General features: G+C 41.1%; 1 protein-coding gene across 1 annotated transcript in view; it reads left to right on the top strand.

Annotated features, from left to right (window-relative positions):
• The first annotated feature begins 9,807 nt into the window (after window positions 1-9,807).
• MEOX2 (mesenchyme homeobox 2) overlaps window positions 9,808-20,468 on the top strand; it is a 55,244-nt gene continuing 44,583 nt past the window's right edge. Inside the window, exon 1 of the mRNA XM_037386749.1 lies at window positions 9,808-10,612. Coding sequence (XP_037242646.1) covers window positions 10,102-10,612 — 511 coding nt within the window. The 5' untranslated portion in view covers window positions 9,808-10,101. The remainder of the gene's footprint in view (window positions 10,613-20,468) is intronic.

Raw genomic sequence — 20,468 nt, 5'->3', positions numbered from 1 at the left:
ATCTGGAACTAATACCTGTAACAGGAATGATATTAATGTATACCTGTAATAAGGACACAAACTGTTGGAAATATGTCAGCTTATTCTCTTCAATAGTGATATGAACCCTACCTTAATGTGATCATCTCACACAAATTCTTTCAAATGCCAAATGGTCTGAGTGTCATTTAAAGGATTTCTTTTTTTTTTTTTTTCCCCATTATAAATTGACACACACAGAGAAAGAGAACTGAAGAAGACTGAGCAGAAAACTAAACCACCAAAAATCTTTATGGGTAAACTCTTCTCCTGATAATTCCTTGATCTATAAATAAGATATTTAGAGAAAATTGTTGGAAATTCTTACAGAATCAGTACTTCTGAGAATGCTGCAAAGCTGACTGGTTAACTGGTTACGTAAGGAACCAGGGATTCAGGAGCACTGCTCAGTTTTCTGAAGTGAGAGGCTTTCTTCTTTTCTCTACCCCTAGCTTGAGGATCAAATTTTCCATACAAATTGGCATGGTGTGGTAGATTTTCCCTCTGCTATTCCATATCCCTGATATTCTCTGCGTGGGGAACTGCCACTAATGCCAAAGGGATGCTTGGCTTGTGCTCTTCTGATAGCTACTTCAGAAATGCTGTTAGATTAAATAGCAAGGGACAGCAGCGTTTTAGTCGTGATCCATCAGGCGGATCTGAGGGGAGCCGTTTGCCCTGAGAGAGGATAGACTTTCGAGACATATGGTGCTATAATGGGGGGGTGGGGATTTTTCAATTCCAATCCACCCATTCCGGATGAGAGAGACTGAGCTAATACCCTCGTGTATGGTGCACTGCATCTAGCTACGGAAGTAGCGTTAGGGTGGAATTTATGGACTCTCTAAATTGTTTGCCAGGAAATGTTTACTAGCTATGCACAATAAACGACTGTGAAAGCGTATTCCTGTCTTTAATATGATATGGTTATTTCCTTATATTTGGGTCATACTATTATGATACCAATAAAGGAAACTAAAAAAAAAAAAAGAAAAGAAAACAAACAAGCAATGTATGTTCATATTCATGGGACTTCATTTGGGAAAGTCTGATTGACTACAAATCGTACAGGGTAAACTTACTGCATGCACCCCTGGATATACACCACGCCTGCTATATTAGAAATTAAATATGTGACTTATTTTTAGAGCAAAATATTCTCATCATCAAGTCAAGGTATGTTTTAAAAAAAGCCTTGTTACCACAGCTGCTGCTTACCAAATTACTGTACACGTATAAGGGAAGACTACCTACCTACTTTCCAAAATGGGTACACAGCTTCACAATTCAGAAATTAAACAGGCAGTTTTGGATTGCAGCCTGAAATCTTGGGATTTTGTTCTGGGATGTGACCTTTTCTTCCATACAGCTCACTGTTGTACCAGGGACTACTGTACAGTTTTATAGGGTGTGTTAGATTAGATACATTCCCAAACATTTCACCCTGCTAGGCAGTGGTCAGAACTTTGTCTGGTAATCGGTGCAAAGAGTTTTTTTCTGCTCCTTCATTTGCTTTAATGCGAGGCTTTCTATTTTTGTATAATGCATCTAAGAATTCTTCCTATTATTAAAAGAAAGCAAGACACTGACCTAATTTGTTTTAATCATACATTAAGTGTTTGAGCCTGGAGGTATGCTCGTATTTTTGCATGGTTGAACACTCTTTCAATATATGCATATGTGTATTCCCACATCCAGCATACTGTTCATGATAGGATTTTCGAAGTTCAGTATCTTTGTAGTAATGCAGTTTCTCAGTTTCTACTTTTTTTTTCTGCAAAAATGAATAACTGCAGTAGACAGGCACACTTTCTCCCTTGCTTACTATGAATATAACAGAGGAGATTAACTGATAAAAATGAAAGAAAATTTAAAATCAGATGTCTCAACTTCTACAGCAGATCATTCAATGGTTTTAGTGCAATAAAAATTTGAAAATGTGTTAGTAAAATATTTTATTCACTAGGTCTCTTTCATACACATTTGTTTCAAAATGCAATTTTCAGTGGGGATTTTTTTTTATAACCACAAGGAACAGTATTTATGTTTAGCTGCACTTTTTAAAATTGCTATTACAGTTTAACAATGAAGTTGATCCTGAAAGGTCAATGGGGAACAGACTCAGCACTTCTTAAGGTCAAGTTTGAAGACAGTTCATGTTGTAAAACGTTTAAAGGATGAATCGTTTCTCTAAAATGTTTTCAGAGTCTCTACCAAGGTGATCACAGTAGTAACAGTATATGAAGAATACATGATCTGTAATACTAGAGGTAAAAAACAGTAATAAGACAGAGGCACTACAAATACCTTGGTGACGGCAAACTTTGTTTCTACAACTGGGAATTTGTATGTTTGGATGCACTATGAACGCATGATTCATACCATGGGATATAGTTTTCATTCAAACTTGATTGTTTCAAATTAAGGAGCTTTAGATAAGATTTTTAAAAATATTGTAACTATCTATCTCAGCTTAATCCTACTGCCTGCAACTAATGAGATGAAAAATCCAAAATGCTTTCAAGGCAGTTTACCTGGACAACGTCTGTTTTATTAGTTTTAATCAGAGTTGTGTTGGGTATCACAAAGGAAAAGGCATGGCTTTCAGTGTAACATAGTCAAGAAGCTGACATGTCTCGTGCCTTTCTCTTCCAGTAGAGACATGCTATGCCTCCAGATGCTGCAGTCTGGATTTAGGGACATATACTGCTCTTGCACAAATAAGAGTTGCATATGTTATGAGTTAATTCAATTTTGTTGTGTTCTCTTGCACATGGCGTTTTGAAACAGTTAAATGGAAAATATTTTTAGTTTACCATCTTGTATTGAAATATACTTGGATTATTAAATAAAATCTAAATTCCTAAGTGATACATTCTACAGCTCCAATGCACAAATGCATAAAGTTCTTGGACAAAATGCCTATGAGGGAATTGCACAAATCCAGACAGTGTCCCCATGTGCTGTATTTTGCATTTGTGTCTCAGTCAGCTGTAAAGTATGCCAAATAATATACCTCTTCTTTGCTATATGGCTGAGCTTCACTGAGCCCACGGTACTAAACCCATTTCATTTGGAAAACAAGGGGTAGGAACAAATAGGCTTCACACTTTATTGTGGGCATCTGATTTAAATGAAACATATGAGGTAGGCACCAATGAAGAGAGAAAGGTGGCTCCTGAGGGTGATTCACTGCACCAAAGTCCAATGCGTATACTTAGATGTTGTAAAAGTACCTCAAAGACAGTCCCTCCTTACTGGAACACTTTATTGAACCCACCCTGAGATCTATCTGCATTGTATCAAAAGACATGCAAGTGTGATGCCTAATAAAGCATAACAAACATAAATATCTTGGAAAGGTTCATTTCAAGAAGTAGTGCAATATATCCACAGCTCAGCAATAAAGCTACATTCTATTTTAGGGAAATAAAACAAAAAAAAGAGTTTATGCAAATCTGGTTTTAGAAGGTGTCAGTCTCCTTAAGGCATGCCACTTGGACCTTTCTTCAAAATAGTTAAGCACTTGCCAATTTTTTTTTTTTTTTAACATCAGTAGTGTCATTGATGCCAATAAACTTAAAATAGTTTCCCTAATTAGAATCTTAGAGACAGACAGGATTTTGTCTTTTGGTGATATCTCTCCAAACTTAGCTCTTGGCATGTATTTTTTAGGGACAACCTGGGGTTGTTTGTTTGTTTGTTTGTTTTCTTTTCTCATTCTTTCACAAGCCATAATATCTGCATCTGAAAAAAAACCCCAACTTAATCTAAAAATGATACTTTCAAACAATTGTTACTTTGTATTCAGTTTCTCCTATGCAGTATCTGTTAGTGTTATCTGATATTAGGCTTTGAGGGGCATGATGCAGCTATGCATAAAAAAAGTGCATGTAATTTTTAGCTCTTTGTTTCTTACAGCTATTATTAATTAAGGTTCCAATCCTGCAAATGCTTCTAGTCAAGCAGATTGCCATGAACGCAAACAGGACTCTGTAAACAAGAGTACTCCCATGTGAAACTGGTGAGATGAATAGAGCCTGAGCTCTTCAGGGCAGTGAATATCTTTCTGTTCTGACTACTAGCTAGTTAGGGGTTTCTGCTCCAAGTCTAGAGCTCATCACACTATAAATCATAAGCAAACACACCTGCAAAGTAAGTGACATAATCCCAGCAGCTATTAAAACCCAGATATTTTGTAATTATTTATTCTTGGTGCCTATATATATGCATGTGTCTTTTTCTCCCTCCAGAGCAGAGAAAATCAGAAAGTACTAGGAATACACATTGTGAATAGTATTTTACTTATTAATGTGCAAAAGAGGTGATGAAGATTAGTAACTTATCACTGTCCTAATGTACCCTGATGGAGGCAGAATTATGACATATGCCCCCTGCTGCTAGTCCTGCAAGGGCTTGGAAATATCAGCTAGAGGACAATAAGTATTTCAGGTAAGGGTAGGGTTGTTTTCTCTTATTTCGATCTTTGGTAAGCGTACTGCATATTTACCCAGTAAAGGGGTATAAGTCATAGTGTAAAATATTTATTGCACAAAGACTCGAATCATCTGTATTTTTTATTCTGGGAGACTAAAGCTTGAAGCATAATCAGCAAAATGATAACTGTGCAGCACAGTAAGAAAAAAATCATTGTTAAAAATACAGAGTGCTGAAAGTACACTTTGCCTTTCTTCATGGCACAACCGTGTCTGTATTTTCAATGGAGACTCTGGTAAAATGTCTTTCGAATACACAGACAGATCAAAATCCACCATGCAAATAGTATCAAATAATAATATGAATAATATGTAAAAATACAAATAATAATAAAAAAGCTTTTTCCCCCTCTGTGATTAGTAATTTTAATAGGAGAATGGTCTGAGTGTCGTGTCTAACTGTTAAGATCTGGAGAAAATGAAATGGAAAACATATTTTTCAGGCATCATTGACTTGCCTGCACATGCACTTTGAATACATTTCTAAATACAAATGAAAAATACGTATTATTAAAGTATATAAACCCTACAAGGCTCGTCATAACGGGTTTTTTTAGTTCAGTATTCTTAAGTGGAGATAATACTAGAAAGAATGAAACAATTGTTAAATTGCAATATAATATGCAGATTGGGAAACAAATAGTATTGTGCAAGATGGTTCAGTTTGCAAATAAATTGTTTAAAACAAACACACACCAAAGTTTTGAAGAGACCTTGTTCTTGGACTTTTGAGTATCTAACATGGAATGCAATCTTCCCATAGCTTAAACTCTAAAAGCATTCTTGAAACACCATAGTTCAGGTGTGAAGCCTCAAGTACATTAACCATTTTAATATTTCATCAATTTATTTAAATCAAATAGGAAGCATAAGATATTTTACTGGTTAGAGTGGGCTGGCAATTCAAGTAACTTTTAATGATGTAATGCAAACTTGTAAATCATTTTCAGTGAGGGCCTCATAGTTCAGCACAACTTTTATGTAATATACTAAATTTCTGGCATAGCTTTAAAATTTGTAATACTTGGAGATCAAGAAAATTAGAACAGAATCCATATGTATACAGAAGAAGTAGCTGAAAATATGGATTCAGGCTTAAAGTTTTTATAGATACGTTGTAGTCTTTAAAGCAAAAATCATGTCTGATAAGTGTTAAACCATGGCACATGTAAACGTTAAAAAGAGTGAAATGGAAGTAAGCCACAGTAATGCAATGTTAAAGTTATGTGGTACGCATTGTGGTAGTGCAATTTCTTAGAAAAAATGTTTCCATGGCAAAGTGCAGTGAAGATACTGGTACACCGTAGGTTTATGAGTGGTAAATGTGATTATCAGCCTCCTTAACTAGTCAGGGATTCAGTATTTTTTACAAGTCAGTCAACAAATTACTCATTTTCTGTGCAAGGATTTTCAGTTAAGGCATTCAAGCATCTCTGAAATGATGCATAATCCCCAGGCTTTATTATTGCTTATATCTGAGGGTTTCTATTGCAGCACAGGTATCAAGAGAAACGAATTATATTGCTTCTATGGGAGTTAAACAGGCAAAATTTAGGGAAAAAAAGAAAAGGCTGAAAATAAACATACATCTGTTGTGAATCTGGATTGACTCTAAGGTTAAATAATGATGCCTGCCTTCACCAAATTGCCATGGAAAAATACGAACTGATCATAATTACAGTAGAATAAAACCTCGTCCTCTTGCTTTGGTAGGCTCTTGAGTACAATAAAATCTTTGGCTAAAATAAACTGAATTCTTATCTGTAAGCTTTCGCTTTGACAGTAAGAAGAAGGTTCTTAAATGGCGTAAAATTGCCATCTCTTTGCTGACCTACACAAAGTTATGACGGTTTATACCACTGGAATGGTGGTCCCCAAGTATGACTAGCTGTCTGTTTTTACTGTTATACACATTTCAAATACACAAACCACACACTAGAAAGAACTTTTCAAGAATCCTACTTACATTCTGATAAATATTCAGGAAGGTGGTTCTTTTAGCATCCAACATAAAAAAAAAATGAGCAAGACTACAAAAGTCCTGAAGAGGAGGAATTGTACACCGGTTCATTCAGGTCAATTTTATATGAACACTTTCCCCATAAATCATAAGTTAAAAAAAAAATAAAACCCAACCACCACCACAACCAAAAAACAAAGCAAATGGCAATATTAGACCATACACGAAAATATAAATGATGTTCCAAACTGTGTTGGCTCCAGATGTTTTTATGAGTTAAATGGTTTACTGTTTTCATATATTTAAAACATTCGATTTTTTCACTTGATGTTATAAGCTTTGGGCAAACTTGCTGGCATTGATTTAAGTTATGCTTTTGTACCACATGTAGGTCAAAAGCACATTCTGAAAAGATACAATACAAACAAAAATTCAATCAGTAATATTGAGAGGTAGTAACTGCTTACAGTTTCTTTGCTAATTATTTCAGAGAAGCTTTGCACTGAAGCTTTCTTTAACTGAAAGGTTATAAATTTTTACTAAGGATGGTATCATATAGCCACAGTTATTTGATAACTCTGCACAGAAACTTTTTGAATCAATTCAGTAGGCGTTTGAAGTTATTTATTTGCCTTAACATTAGTTGCCTGTATTTGCATTCTCCTTATATAGTTTAAAATGAAAGCATAAAGCTCTATAGAGATTTGTATTTTCAATTATTACGTGATTGAAACCTTTTATTAAAGAAGTAATAAGAACACTTGATGTAGGACTTGTGAACTTATTAGGGGGCTCAGGAGCCGAAGGAAGCACAGACCCGAATATTGAAGTTTGATAATGAAGCTAATGGCAAACACTTAGCTGTGCCGTTATAACTTGGCTATTGCGTTCTTCTTCGGGTTAGGTTTGGGTTTTTTTCTTCCTTCCTTTTTTTTTCTTCTTCACCTTTTGGAGCCTCTCCTACCTCTCCCTAAAAAGTGCTATTTGGCTCCGTCTCTTATTTCTCTTGGAAACCTAATCTTTCTCCCTCCCCCTCGCACCCTCTCACTTTCTTCATTGTGCTTCGCTTATTTCACTTTTTTTATCCTGTGCGCGAAATCCTGTGCGGCCATCCCCTAGAATTAAAAAAAAAAAAAAAAGGCACTTTTGCACCGGCTCGGCTTGGGACTTCCCCGGCCCCTTCGCAGCTGCGGCGCTGTCCGGGCTGCGGCGGCGGCCCTTGCAGGAGGGGTCCTGGCACGCCTGCCCCCGGCCCCGGCCCCCCCGACGGCGCCTGGCCCCGGGGCCGGGCCGGGCGGGCTGACAGCAGCAGGTTGGACGGCCGCGGCGGGGAGCGGTGCGGGCCGCCGGGGGGGCCACCCTGCCGCTCGCCGCGCTCCCACCTGGGGCCGCCCGCGCCCGGCCCCGCCGCCCGCCCCCGCCGGCCCTCGGGCCGCCGCCGGCGGGGAGACGGGCCGGGGCCGGCGGGGCCGCCGCGGCCGGTAAGCGCCCCGCAGCCGCTGCTTCGTGGCACTGCCCGTGCCTGGGGGACACCAGCACCACCCCTGCGCTCGCAGCCCGGCGAGTGAGCTAACCCAAGAGGGGTTCAGCCATTGAGTTTTCTTTGTACTCCTCTCTTCCAATATTAGAGCACATATTGAAACGATAAACACAATGAAAAGCACAAAATATTTCATCAGTGTTGTAACTGTATATTTCCTTTATTCCGAAGAAATATCAAGTTTTGAACAGTGCACAGAGGCAGCAACTTCTGCTTTGGACGCCACTCTCTTTTTAAAGACCGCATTGTTACAGTTAAATCTAAAGACAATTTTTAAAAAGCATTAGATGTCAGAAAAGGGGGGAAAATCTTACCGTCGAAAGACTGCTGCAGGTTCCAGCTCAGTCTGAAACTGCAGGGAAAAGCGGAGCAGCTGCTGAACAAAAGTTTTAGATTTTTTTTTTTTCAGAAAGTCTGCAAAACTAATTTCCCACAAAATAGGACTCAATTTCCGTTTAAGAAACTAGCTCTTGCAAATCTCATACAATTGCTGATTTTTTTCCAATAGCAATTGAAATTCATTTTATCTTTCACACATGGACCTAAAATTTTAGACTTAACTTGCAGGAGCGCGATGGTTTTCCTTTTCGTTTTGTTTTATTAATCTTTTTTTTATTTTTTATTTTTTTTTAATTCTGATTTGGGGGGGAGGAGGAGGAAGGTACAGCGTGGACTAAGGAATGAGAAACAAAACATTTCCGCAGCGGGCACCTCTTTGGTCGGTGATCAATAAGTGCGTTACCCTAATTTAGACCAGTTCACAGCCGCCTTCGTGACTGCTCTTAATTCCGCTAGACTCATGTTAAAAGAAAAAAAAAAAAAAAAAAGATTAAAAAAAAAAAAAGCCAAGCTCTCTGGGTCGTCCCTCTTGAGCCGCTAAAGACCGCAACGAAGAAGATGAAGATATAGGGAATAAAAATCATGAGACTTCTCCTTTTGAAGGGGCAGGGGGCAGGAAGGGGAACTTGTCTTTCTGCGGCCGGACGGGATCGCCCGGTGAGCGCCGGCCGTAGCCTTGCAGAGCCAAGCCCCCGGTGCAGGGGGCACGGCGTGCGGGGCGTGCGGGGCGTGCGGGGAGCGGGGCAGCGCTGCGGCTCGCCCCGGGAGCGGGGTCGCGGGGCAGCGGAGCGGGGGAATGCCCCGCACCCGCACGGCGCTGCTCGGCGCGGGGGGTGGCGGCGGCCGGCCGCCGTGGCCGCCTGCGCGCTGCGCCCGCACACCTGGGCGCGCAGGTGAGGCGCTGCCGAGCGCCCTCCGGCCCGCGGGGAACGGGGAGGCCGCAGCCCCCGCAGCCCCCGCACCCCCGCCCGCCACCCCGGAGTGAGCCCCGCGATTTCGCCTCACGTCTTTATTACGCTCCACTGCCCGCTCCTCGGGGGTCGGCGGCACCCCGAGCGGGCCTCGCCGGCCCCGACGGGGCGGCCGCGGGGGCACGGCCGGCACCCGCCCTTCCCCCGCCCCCCCCCCCCCCCCAGATCCGCCCCGGGGGGCGCGTGCGGCCTTGCGGGCCCCGGGGCAGCCCCGCCGGTCGCCGCGGCGGGGAGGCGCGCTCCCGCGACCCGCCCGGGGGCAGGGAGAGGCGGGCTGCGCCCCCGCGGAGCCGCCCCCCCTCCGCTGCCGCGGGCGCCCGGGGCGCGGGCGCGCAGCGCTACCGCCCGCTGACGGAGCGGCTGGGCGCGGGGACGGCGCTGGCGTTTTGGAGGGAGTTTGCATGTGGTCAGTGCTGTGTTGCTAAGCCAGCCCCCAGCTCACATTACACACTACTGTATTTATAACCTCTCGGAGCCGTTTCCCCCTTCGAGCAGTTCTCTGGGACCACCTTCTATTGGCTTCAACCTCTCCCACTTCTTGACATCTGAGCAGCTCTGAGAAAGGCTCATCTAGGTCCGAGTGTTTATGCAGCGGAGACTGGCCACTAGGGCTAAAGACCTGGATTATCTGAGCTCAGCTGCCTGCTGCAAAGTCTGTCGTTGCCGTTTTGGAAAAAAAAATCCCAACCCCGATCTGTTTACAGTGAAAGTTGACAAAGGGTGGTGAAGTTGGATCTTTCCTAAACTCTCCTGCCTGGAACCTGAGACTTGCATGCCATGGATCACACACTCTTTGGCTGCCTGCGCAGCCCCCATGCCACTGCGCAGAGCTTGCATCCTTTCTCCCAGTCTTCTCTTGCCCTGCATGGAAGATCTGACCACATGTCCTACCCTGATCTGTCTTCTTCTTCTTCCTCTTGCATAATAGCGGGATACCCCAATGAGGAGGGCATGTTTGCCAGCCAGCATCATAGGGGGCACCACCACCATCACCACCACCACCACCACCACCACCAGCAACAGCAGCACCAGGCTTTGCAGACGAACTGGCACATTCCTCAGATGTCGTCTCCTCCCGCCGCGGCCAGGCACAGCCTCTGCCTTCAGCCCGACTCAGGAGGACCCCCGGAGCTGGGCAGCAGCCCCCCCGTCCTGTGTTCAAACTCTTCCAGCCTGGGCACTAACACCCCCACGGGGGCAGCGTGTGCGCCTGGGGACTATGGCAGGCAGGCTCTGTCCCCGGTGGAAACAGAGAAGAGGTCCGGCAAAAGGAAAAGCGACAGCTCAGGTAACGGCTCACGCTTTCCCCTGCGGGGCGGGACCCCCGGGCGGGGGGTGCCGGGGGGAGCTGCGCTGCTGGGCCCGGGTCCCCCGCCGCGGCTCGGCTGGGCTCGGCTGGGCTCGGCTGGCCCCGGCCGCCGCCGTGAAGCCGCCGCCCGCGGACACCGGGCCGCCGGGGCGCTCCTTCCTCGGCGCGCTCTCGGGCTCTCCATCACCGGGGCGAGCTTGATTAGGGCTGCGGGGGGGGGGGGGGGGGCGAGCGAAAAGTCAAAATCCAGCACGTGATAGAGCATGAAATGAAGGTGGTGGCGGCGGGGGGAGAGTTTCCTACGGGCAGGGAGCGAAACGTTCCCAGTTTAGGTGAGGATTTTCGCATCTGGCCCCGCGTCCCCCTCCCCCCGGCCCGACACGCCACCTCCGCTTCAAAATTCGGAATATAGCGCGCTCCATCCCCTCCGCCCCTCCGCCGCGGAGCTGCCTGCGGTTCCCAGGCGATTGCACAACGCTTGGAAGCTGCCTTGGAAGTGGGATTCGGGAGAGGAGCCGGTGCCTTGCTGCTGCCCCGTATCATCTGGGGGCGCCTGCATCAGATCCTCCGCGGGGAAGGGGCAAAAGGGGGAGCCTGGAAAGCGGCCGGGCGCGGACAGGGGTTTCGGAAAGCCACCGCACCTCAGTTTGCTGGTGGCGGGGGCGGGGGGAGGGAAGGAGCTGCCTGCCTTTTAAAATCGCTGCAGTTCTTGCTTCAAGACGAGCAGAAAAACTACTGTAGACTCGCAGTCATTCCAGGGCGATGATTTGGCATCACTGAGCACGCAAAAAAACAGCTTGACATAAATCTCCGCTTTCTAAAACGGCAAAGCCTGTCACAGCCCCGCTCTGACAAAAGCCACGCGGCGGAGGCAGCGCGACAGATGGCACTTCCCTTAGGGCACACGTAAACCGGGGGGGTGGGGGGGTGGTGTCATCAAAAACAGCGAGGCAGGCAGGAGGCACCTGAGAAAGAGAGGGCTCAACGGTTTGGAAACACAAGAGCAAGCGCACCAAATTGTTTGTTGTTGAGGAAGAGAAAGTGAAAGGTTATTCCAGATATTTATGAAGTTCACAAGTGAAACCATGACCTTTTCACTTGAAACGTTGTGAACTTGGTAAAGTGGTAAGCAACAGAAACTATTTTAAAAAACAGCCCTCAAGGATATCATCATTTTCTTTGTTGTCCGATACATTAAGAAACGTTTACAAGTAATTCAGAATGGGTTTAACTGAATTTAATCTTACGTAGCTGGTCTGCGGGCTGATAACTCTTCCAAGATTAAAACCCGTATTTAGTTAAAAATGGTGGCAAAATCTATTGTTGCATCTTCATTACATTTTATGAGATAAAAGGAAATCTCTGGTTTTGTGAGGTGTATGAGAAACGCTAAAATTTGAGTCCTCGTTACGGCTGGGAACATAACTGGATGCCTGCGGGTGTAAGGACTTACTGTATTTGTCAGTCGATCTAAAGCTGAAGAAAGAAAGGAAATTGGTCCCTCTCACTGTCAGGGAAGTATCTGCATCGCTTTCTGTTTATATCATTTTGCAAAGCAAACAAAAAAACCACCAGGAGGGAAAGTCCCAAACCTTAGCCTCAAAGTGACTGGAGTCTTCCACTGGATTTGGGGACAAGGGTTCGGAGCCTTTAGCCATGGTTAGGCTTTTCTTGTGCTCTACTCCGAATCTCACTTTCTAAGACTTTCTGAAGATAAAGGCAGGTAACTATTTCCTCCTCCCTTTCCCTAAGAAAAAAATATTATGGCTGTTCACACAATCGTGGATCTATCAAACTGAAAACGGGCATCTTTTGACGACAGCAACTGTTTAGCTGCTGTATCTTTGGTTTTTCTTCAGGGAAAGCCTGAGTTTTGGACTGAACATTTAACCCCACCCCTTTATGAAGCCTGAGCTCTGGTGCTGGATATTTAATGCCCTTCTAATGTATGGCAGCAAGAACTATTTTTAAGTCGCTGCATTTCTGTATTTGTCATCCATAATTGCCCCTCGTTTGATTAAAAATCACCCCCTTTATTTCTCATTAAGCTGTTTTTTTAAAACAAATTACTGTACTTGAAAGAATTTAATCCACGCCTTCCTCACTTTTGGGAGACATATTCATCACACTTGGATCTATTTCAGTAAGCATTTGTATAAAGTCTTAATAGTAAATAACTAAGAAGTGAAGAGAGACTGTTTTAAGTTTCCGTGCCAGCATTCTGAGACAATTATTGATGTTCTTGCTTATTTACAGATATGTTTCCTCTTTTTAAGCATATCACTTAAAGCCACAGAATGTTAGTGTTTTCTTGAGCACTGAATCTGTTCTGCATTTCAGAGCTGAATTAACCTTAGGCTACCCCTTTCTTGCACTACTCTGCTTTTATTGCTGGATGTTTAAGATCAGGAACGTTGATTTGTAAAGCTGAGTATACAGATCGTTCAAAGAAAGTAAAACGTGAGCATTCCTTGTGTCATTTATCTCCCCAGCTAGTAACTGTTGCTCAGCCATAAAGATACTCTGAAAATTGACCACCAGAGATTCCCCATTTTACTTATTTGTTACGATGGCGGGAGTGTAATTTTTAAAAATTATAAACAAAAATCCAGAGGGCGAGCAAAATTTTGGACAATAGGAACTGTGTGTTTGTCCCTGTGCTAGCTTGTTTCCCCTGGAATTAACATATTGCAGGGGAATGGGAGGATAGAAACATTTTGCAGTCTGCTCTGTTACGCTTTTGTTTGGGATTGAGAAAGCAAGGTGAAATGTGCTTTCATGGTAGTTTTATAAGCTGTCTGACTTACAGTTTTCTTTTGCCCTAACCCAGGTTTAAGCAGTTTGGGAAGTTCCCTTTGAAGATATTGGATAGGCTGCTACAGAACAGGGTGAAATTGTCCACTGTTCTGGTTGTAAAGGACTGGGAAATACTGCTTACTCTAGTCATCAACCCCTGCCTGCTACAGCTGTCCGCGTCTCCAGGTTTTGTAGTTGCTCTCTCATTATCTTCAGAACATTCCTTCCAACCTGCGTAGGCCCAGAAGTGGGTCAGTAAACTAGCCTGTGAGTTGAGAAGTGATGCACACAAATCTTTAGATGTTAACATTTTGCAGTGAATAATGGCATCTGCATCCTTGCCTTTGTAACTCAGCTCTGCATGTGTCAAGGATGTAGGAGTAAAAAGACGATACTAAATTTGAGTCTAGGTTACAAATAAAATTGCTGATTTTAAAGTGCACTAATGGTCAGAATTATCTGTGTGCTAATGAGGTGCGGATGAAAACCATGCTGAGTGTATAAAAAACATATTCTTGGAGTGCTTTGTTGCTTTGTGGTACGAGTTGTTCTATATGGAATACTTTGGATTTTTCTAATGCCTCCTCTTCTCATTACTTGCCTGTAACTTTTAGGGCCATTTTATTTCTGGGTTTTATAAAGTAGGTTTTCGCTCTGAGATGATGCGGAACATATCAAATGCAAAATTACTACTGCGGTTGTCTAAGTTGGCTCACTTAAGTCCAAGTTTTCTTAAAACTTCAGTCAGGAGAAAAGCATACCAATGCCTATATAGGAAGTGTAATCTTGGTTTACTAAGAAATACAAAAAGAAAGTGAATCCGGTAGCCCTACGGAAGCCTAAAATCCTATGGCAAAAAAAATATCTGCACTATGCTGAAAAGACCAGGGGGAGGCTGAGTACTGTTGATGGAGTTCTTCTAAGCACTATAGCTATTCAAACATTTAATTGCGATAGATAAATGCAAGTTATAAGCAAATTTGATTCCAGTTAAAGTTTAATGTAATTAAACACATGTCCCCAGGCATGAGAAACCTTTTTTAATTTTTATTTTCATTTTTATTTTTATTTTTATTTTTTAAAGTTTGACATGGAAAAATGTTTTTATATGGTGCAGATTTCCAAGGAAAGGCTAGCAGGTAATAACAACTATTCATATTTTTGACTCTATTTACAATAGTATAATACAGAAACACTGCTGTTAAACCTACAAAAACAATTCAGGAATCCAGTGTTTCAATAGCTGTTCTGCTGGTTTTTGTTCACTAAGAAATCAAATGGAAAGAAAACAATACTTTTTTTTTCCAGTGTTTTAACATCTTTTACAACCTACCTATTCTCAGCATGCAAGCAGTAAAAAGTTACATCTCCAGGGCATTTATTTTAAACAGATCTATATATCATAAATCATATGTACTTGTTTGAAATGGTTTCTAAAAAGCAGGTCATTTTGATAAATGATTATAAATACTGTGAAATCATGGGTTTTGAGGACTTCTGATTGGTTTCTGAAACACATCATGAAGAAAAATGAGCTGCACACTTGTAGTCAAAAAGAACTGTGTAACTGATTCATCAATATGTCTGTGCTTTTCAGCGTGGTTGTAAACGGAAGCAAGAAAAAATACATGATAAAGCATAGTTTTTCTGGAAAGAGTTAATTTGTTTGGTAAGCAGTGTCAAAGCATCACTTACCATTAAAAAACCCCATCAACAACAACAAAACACCTCTGTAGATTTCAGAAATGAAACAAGTTCAAAATCCAGTGAATAATGATCATACTTCTAGGAGAAAACTTTTAAGGGTGATTGCTTAGCAAATGTTGGCTAACAGGCTGCTTGCTGGATTGTTTAATAGTTGCAAATTTGCAGTATGTTCACTTTTGCTCTCAGGAAACACAATCAGGAACTTTTCTAGGACTGCAAAATTTTTAAACACTATTTTACTAATACAGTTTCAGAATTCTTTGCCCATAGCCAAAGAGTAATTTTGTGTAGACAGAAATAAGTATGGCCTCTAATTATGTATTTCTGTCTGTTTATACATATAATTCAGTAGGATTTACACTCACACACACACCCCACCCCCCCCCAACCTGCCGTCCCAATCCAGACAGGAGCACAAATGTTTTTGTGAGAAGGTCTATTGACTCTAGTGTAACTATTGGAGTGCTCAAGGTTTTTTAAGCCATTAGAGTTTAATTGTATTACTCTGTTTTAAATCTTCAGCACAGAAATGTAATTGCATGTTATTCTGGTATTATTTTGTATTAAGCACTATCAGGGATCCCAGTCTTCAAAGCAAAGTCACCAAGGGGTCTGGATGTCTATGAGGTGTTGTACTAGAACCAAATGTAGAAGGAGATACGGACACGTGGGGCTTAAAGATCCACATATTCTGGCAATATCTGGAGAAAATGTCACAAAAACTTTTCAAAAAATTATAGTTGTAGTTACATTTCAGGATTTTTAAACTGCTGTTGCATGGTAGGGAAAGAGAAATGCTTTATAATTCTTGCATATATTGATGGGTAAAATGTTAGGGTTGCCTGCTTATTTGAGCATTGCCAATTCAGCATTATATATATAAATTTAATTTTAATTTCATTGGTCTTAGCATCCTAGGATAAAATTTGTCCTAACATATCTAGAATAACTTCTCTAGTATTTTGCACAGTAAGTAACCAGATTCTGGATTTTTTTTATCAGAGTTGTTGCCCGTTTTAGACTTGCTAATTATTTATTAAGTGCTTTTTTAATGAGCCTGTTCATCTGCATATAGTTTGCCGTTTGGAAATACTCATTCTTTAGTGACATGATGACTTCATATGCTGTATCTCTGAAATCCTCAAGAGCAGGATTGAGCTCTGTGTCTTGAAATTCAAGGGAAGGTGACAACATTATCTTTGCTGCTGTCTGCTAATAATCTGGATTATTGCTTTCAGCAAATACAATATTACACAGCAGCATGAATGTTTGCTGTAGCATGTTTCAGTAGCAAAATGTATTCTACCGAGCAGTTTTCCCAGTCTCTGGAAAGAAAAAGAAAGAAGTCTGGTTTCATTGCTAGAATGAGAAAAATTTAAATCCATCAGTAAAATGTAGTTATGGTGGGGTTGGGTTCAATCCTTATTTTTGCTATGTTATCCTGTGTCCTTGTTCTAATACACTTAAGAATGCAACTTGAAAGGCTGTGAAAGGAAAGTCATATTTTTTAAATATAAATACTTGCATATGTCGCTAATAAGGTTTCTAACTAAGATAGTGTGGGTTTAGAGAAGTTTGATAAACAGTGCTTGAGGCCACTTCATTACATCAGTGCACAGCTGGGCACTTAACCCAGCCTTATGATCTATCTCAAACTTGTGTCCTGTCCTTTTATATCTGTTTCCTCAACCCATACAATGGCTACAGCAGAGCTTTCCTTCCATTTGTAAAGTACTGTAAGTTTTTATTAAATGAAAAGCTTTGTGTGAATGTGTGTGCAGGCGTGCTTTTCGTAGTAGGCTTTAAAGACTCACAGATCTGCATCACCATTTCTCAAGCACTGCTGGTGGCAGAGTAGGAGCGAGACAGTGTGCAGCCACCCCGCAGCAAAGAGCCTTCCTCCCACTTCTCAGCCAGGCAATCGCATCACCTTTACCAGCATGAGTTTGTGTGGCTGCATAGGTGTATGCAGCAAGAAGGCGTTTGACTTCTCGGGTGAGTGTCTGGGGTCTTTGATGGCTGGGTAACTGCTTTTCCGTTATATTTCATGAAAGTTTCAATTGAAAAATAGCCTGGTGTAATTGTGTTGGATGCACACAATCTAGGCTTAAGTGTTTGAATAAAAAAAGTTACTAAAGTTTATAAACACACATTCTAAGGGAAGTTTCACCTGGAAGATACTGATGACAAAGCTCCCACTGATTTTTTGTAGTACCAGATTTTAAGATGTCTGTTCTTAACTGTGAATGTAGCTTAGCTTGTGAGAAGGAGATAGACCAGTTAGCCATGCTAGAGCTCATGTTTTTTGTGCTGCGCTGTCTTGCATGCTTCCAGCGGCAAACACAGCAAAAGAATGCTTGTTTAAAAAAACACTGCTGCCCTTGGTCTTAGTTTTCTAGCATTTGTTGTCCTTGTTATTTATGAATATGTATTACAAAGTCTGTGTCCTTTGATAAGTTTACCTAAACCATATCCATTTACAATAATATTTTAATAGACAAAAATGTAAATCACACTGATGTTATTCCATAACTTCTAATTTTATGTATTAATCTGTAATATTGCTAATGCAGAGTTACATTACTGTATCCTAGCATTCACTAAGTGATGCAGAGTGGGCAAAAAAATCATTAATATAATGGGATATAGTAGTAGACAGTTCATTGTCATACATGAAAAGTTTCTTTTGAAGTCTTCTACTAGTGTTATAAATAGACAACTTGGGCTCTTAAAATTCTGCTTGTTAACATCAATGATATTAAAGATGTAATATTCATTGTAAATTAGGGAGGATGTCCTTCATTTTGAGATCTTGGACCTACAGAAGACAGTAACATACCGCCTATTTGTAACATGAGTTTATTTTCCATATGGAATGTTAATTTTACAAATAGTTTTGGCGGTAGGTTACTTGAGTGGAAGTTGTGCATATTACTAAATAGGCATGTGATTATACATCAAAAGAAAAATCAGAAGTCACATTTGGAAATTGGCTACTGAATATTTTGTTGTTTAATGATGAATGTAATCATTCAGTACCATGCAGTTTAAAATCACTGGAGCTTCTTGCTCGATACAAAGAAAAAAAAGCAGTCTGAACCGTACTTTGAAAGTTACCTGTGATGAATAAACCTTGCAGTAATGGGAAAAGGGGCCCTTAAAATACATAAACAGAAGAAAACAGACATGAAAACTTAATGGTCATTTGAAGGAAAGGTTATTTTGTATTTGAACCTAAATTTCCTTTTATCTTTCTTTTTAACTAATGAAACAAAATAATTGACAAAACAGCAGAAGAATCAAGTCTCAAAGGAATGAGTCACATCTTTCATTTATGATGGAAAGGCATAGTTCTACTAAACCAATAAAATCCAGTGGATTATGAAACCCTAACTGGAAGCCAAGTGATCTTTCTTTCTTTCTTTTCTTTCTTTTCTTTCTTCTTTTCTTTCTTTTCTTTCTTTTCTTTCTTTTCTTTCTCTCTCTCTCTGGCTTTCTCGGTCTTCTTTTCTCTCCTTCTTTCTTTCTGTTCCTCTCTCTCTTTCTTGCTCTCTCTCCTCTCTTTTTATGAAGCTGCCTCTTGAACTAGAGAAAAATTGGTTGATTGAACATTATTTTATAGCAAATAGGATATGAAAAACTAAAACTGAAACAGATTACTGCAGGCTTTTAAAAGCTTTCCTTCTGCATGCTCTCAGATCTCTAATAAGTTTTTTTTTTATTTTTAGCAAGTGAGCCTGAACAAATGCTGCCTTACATAAACTGCGTTAGATGCACTTCAGTAGCCTCTGACACCGTTGTGGGTTTTAATTCTTAGACTGTGGTCCCATGATGATGCCAGCATACATTTAATTTTGTATGTTGGGAGATGAATGAATTCTTGGGTTTGCTTAAGTCAAAACTAACTATTGAGTGGAGCCAGGACTTCACAGCAGAATTAGTCAGATAACTTTGATACAAATACACCTGAAGTTAAGTGTATGTTTACACATTGATGAACTGGGGGCATTAGTCACTTAAATTTACCAAGCGGAAAAAACTGTTTCCCACTTTGGTCGTTCTAAAAATAGATTCTAAAAAATCTGTTGGACATATGTGGACTGACAACATAACTCTGAAGAGAGTTGAATGAACCATGGGGTTTTCTACCTGCCCAGCAAAAAATGGCATGTTATAGAAGTACGCAGTGTACCCTGAATGTGCATGGGGGCTTCTTTGAAAGGGGATGTTTTTACAGGGTGAGTGAGTCTCCTCAGGCACACAGGTCTCAGTAGTTTTTCAAGCCTTTTATTTTCTTCCAGCTGGTGCAGAACACCAGAATGCTGCAGACCCCATCCTTACAGGGTATGTGGACAAGCAAAGCCTACTTGTTAAAATGTGCTTATTACCATAAAAAGAATGGTAGGAACAGTGACTAGATGCCTCCTAAATTCATAAAAATATCAGTTAGTTTAGTGAAGGAGAAAGAACTGAAGTCAGATCTCTTGATAAACTATACAAAAGCATATTTTGAAACGCTTTGGTACACTGAGCTGGTAAAAATGGTGTGAATGGAAGCCTGGGCAGCCATCAACTGCTCAAAGATGCATTGTAAAGCTTTGTGCTTAGAATTCCAGACAGTATTTTCTGCCAGAAGAAAACAGCAGTCTAAAGGGGGGGTAAGGCATCTTCACTCCTTTCAAACTGGTATTTTCTGAACTAGACTTTAAAGCCTAGTAAAAGTCCACAACTCTTACTTGCCTTACAGATGGCTTAGGGAGAACTGAGAATCTTGCAAGTCCTCTGCACTTTGGAATTACTGATTTGATTGACTCAGAAGTGATGTAGCAGCATAAAGCTTTTTTTTTTTTTTTTTTGCTTTTTTTTCTAAATTCTTTTTATATTCTTTTTTTTTTGGGAGTACCACAATAACCTCAAGCCTCAGCTGTATGCTAAGTCTTTGCGTTCCTGAGGACATTAGGACAATACACACTAATGGTCTCACTCCTGGATCCCTCTCCCTCCCTCTTTTTTTTTACACAAGTCCATTTCTGAAGGAATGTATGCCTGTATATCCTTTCAATTTCTATTTATCCTTGCAGAATGAACACTTTATTGCAAAACAAGAATACCACACTTTAATCAGATTTCCATTAGATGTTTACCTACAATATCTTAAGAACTACAGTGATCTGCTACATAAAACAGTACTTTTAGGTAATGTTAGTCTAATTGGTAGGCAATGCAAGATGAAACAGTTATCGATCAGTGGAGCAGAGTCAGATAAAAATAGGAGGCTTCATTAGCAGTTATCCATAAGGCATCTTGAATCTGCAGCACTATCTTCTCTTGT

This window comes from Falco rusticolus, chromosome 4 (genome assembly GCF_015220075.1).
Source record: "Falco rusticolus isolate bFalRus1 chromosome 4, bFalRus1.pri, whole genome shotgun sequence".
In the NCBI taxonomy this organism is placed as follows: domain Eukaryota; kingdom Metazoa; phylum Chordata; class Aves; order Falconiformes; family Falconidae; genus Falco; species Falco rusticolus.
The sequence above is the reverse complement of the archived record's forward strand: the minus strand, read 5'-3'. Positions and strand labels throughout refer to the sequence as shown.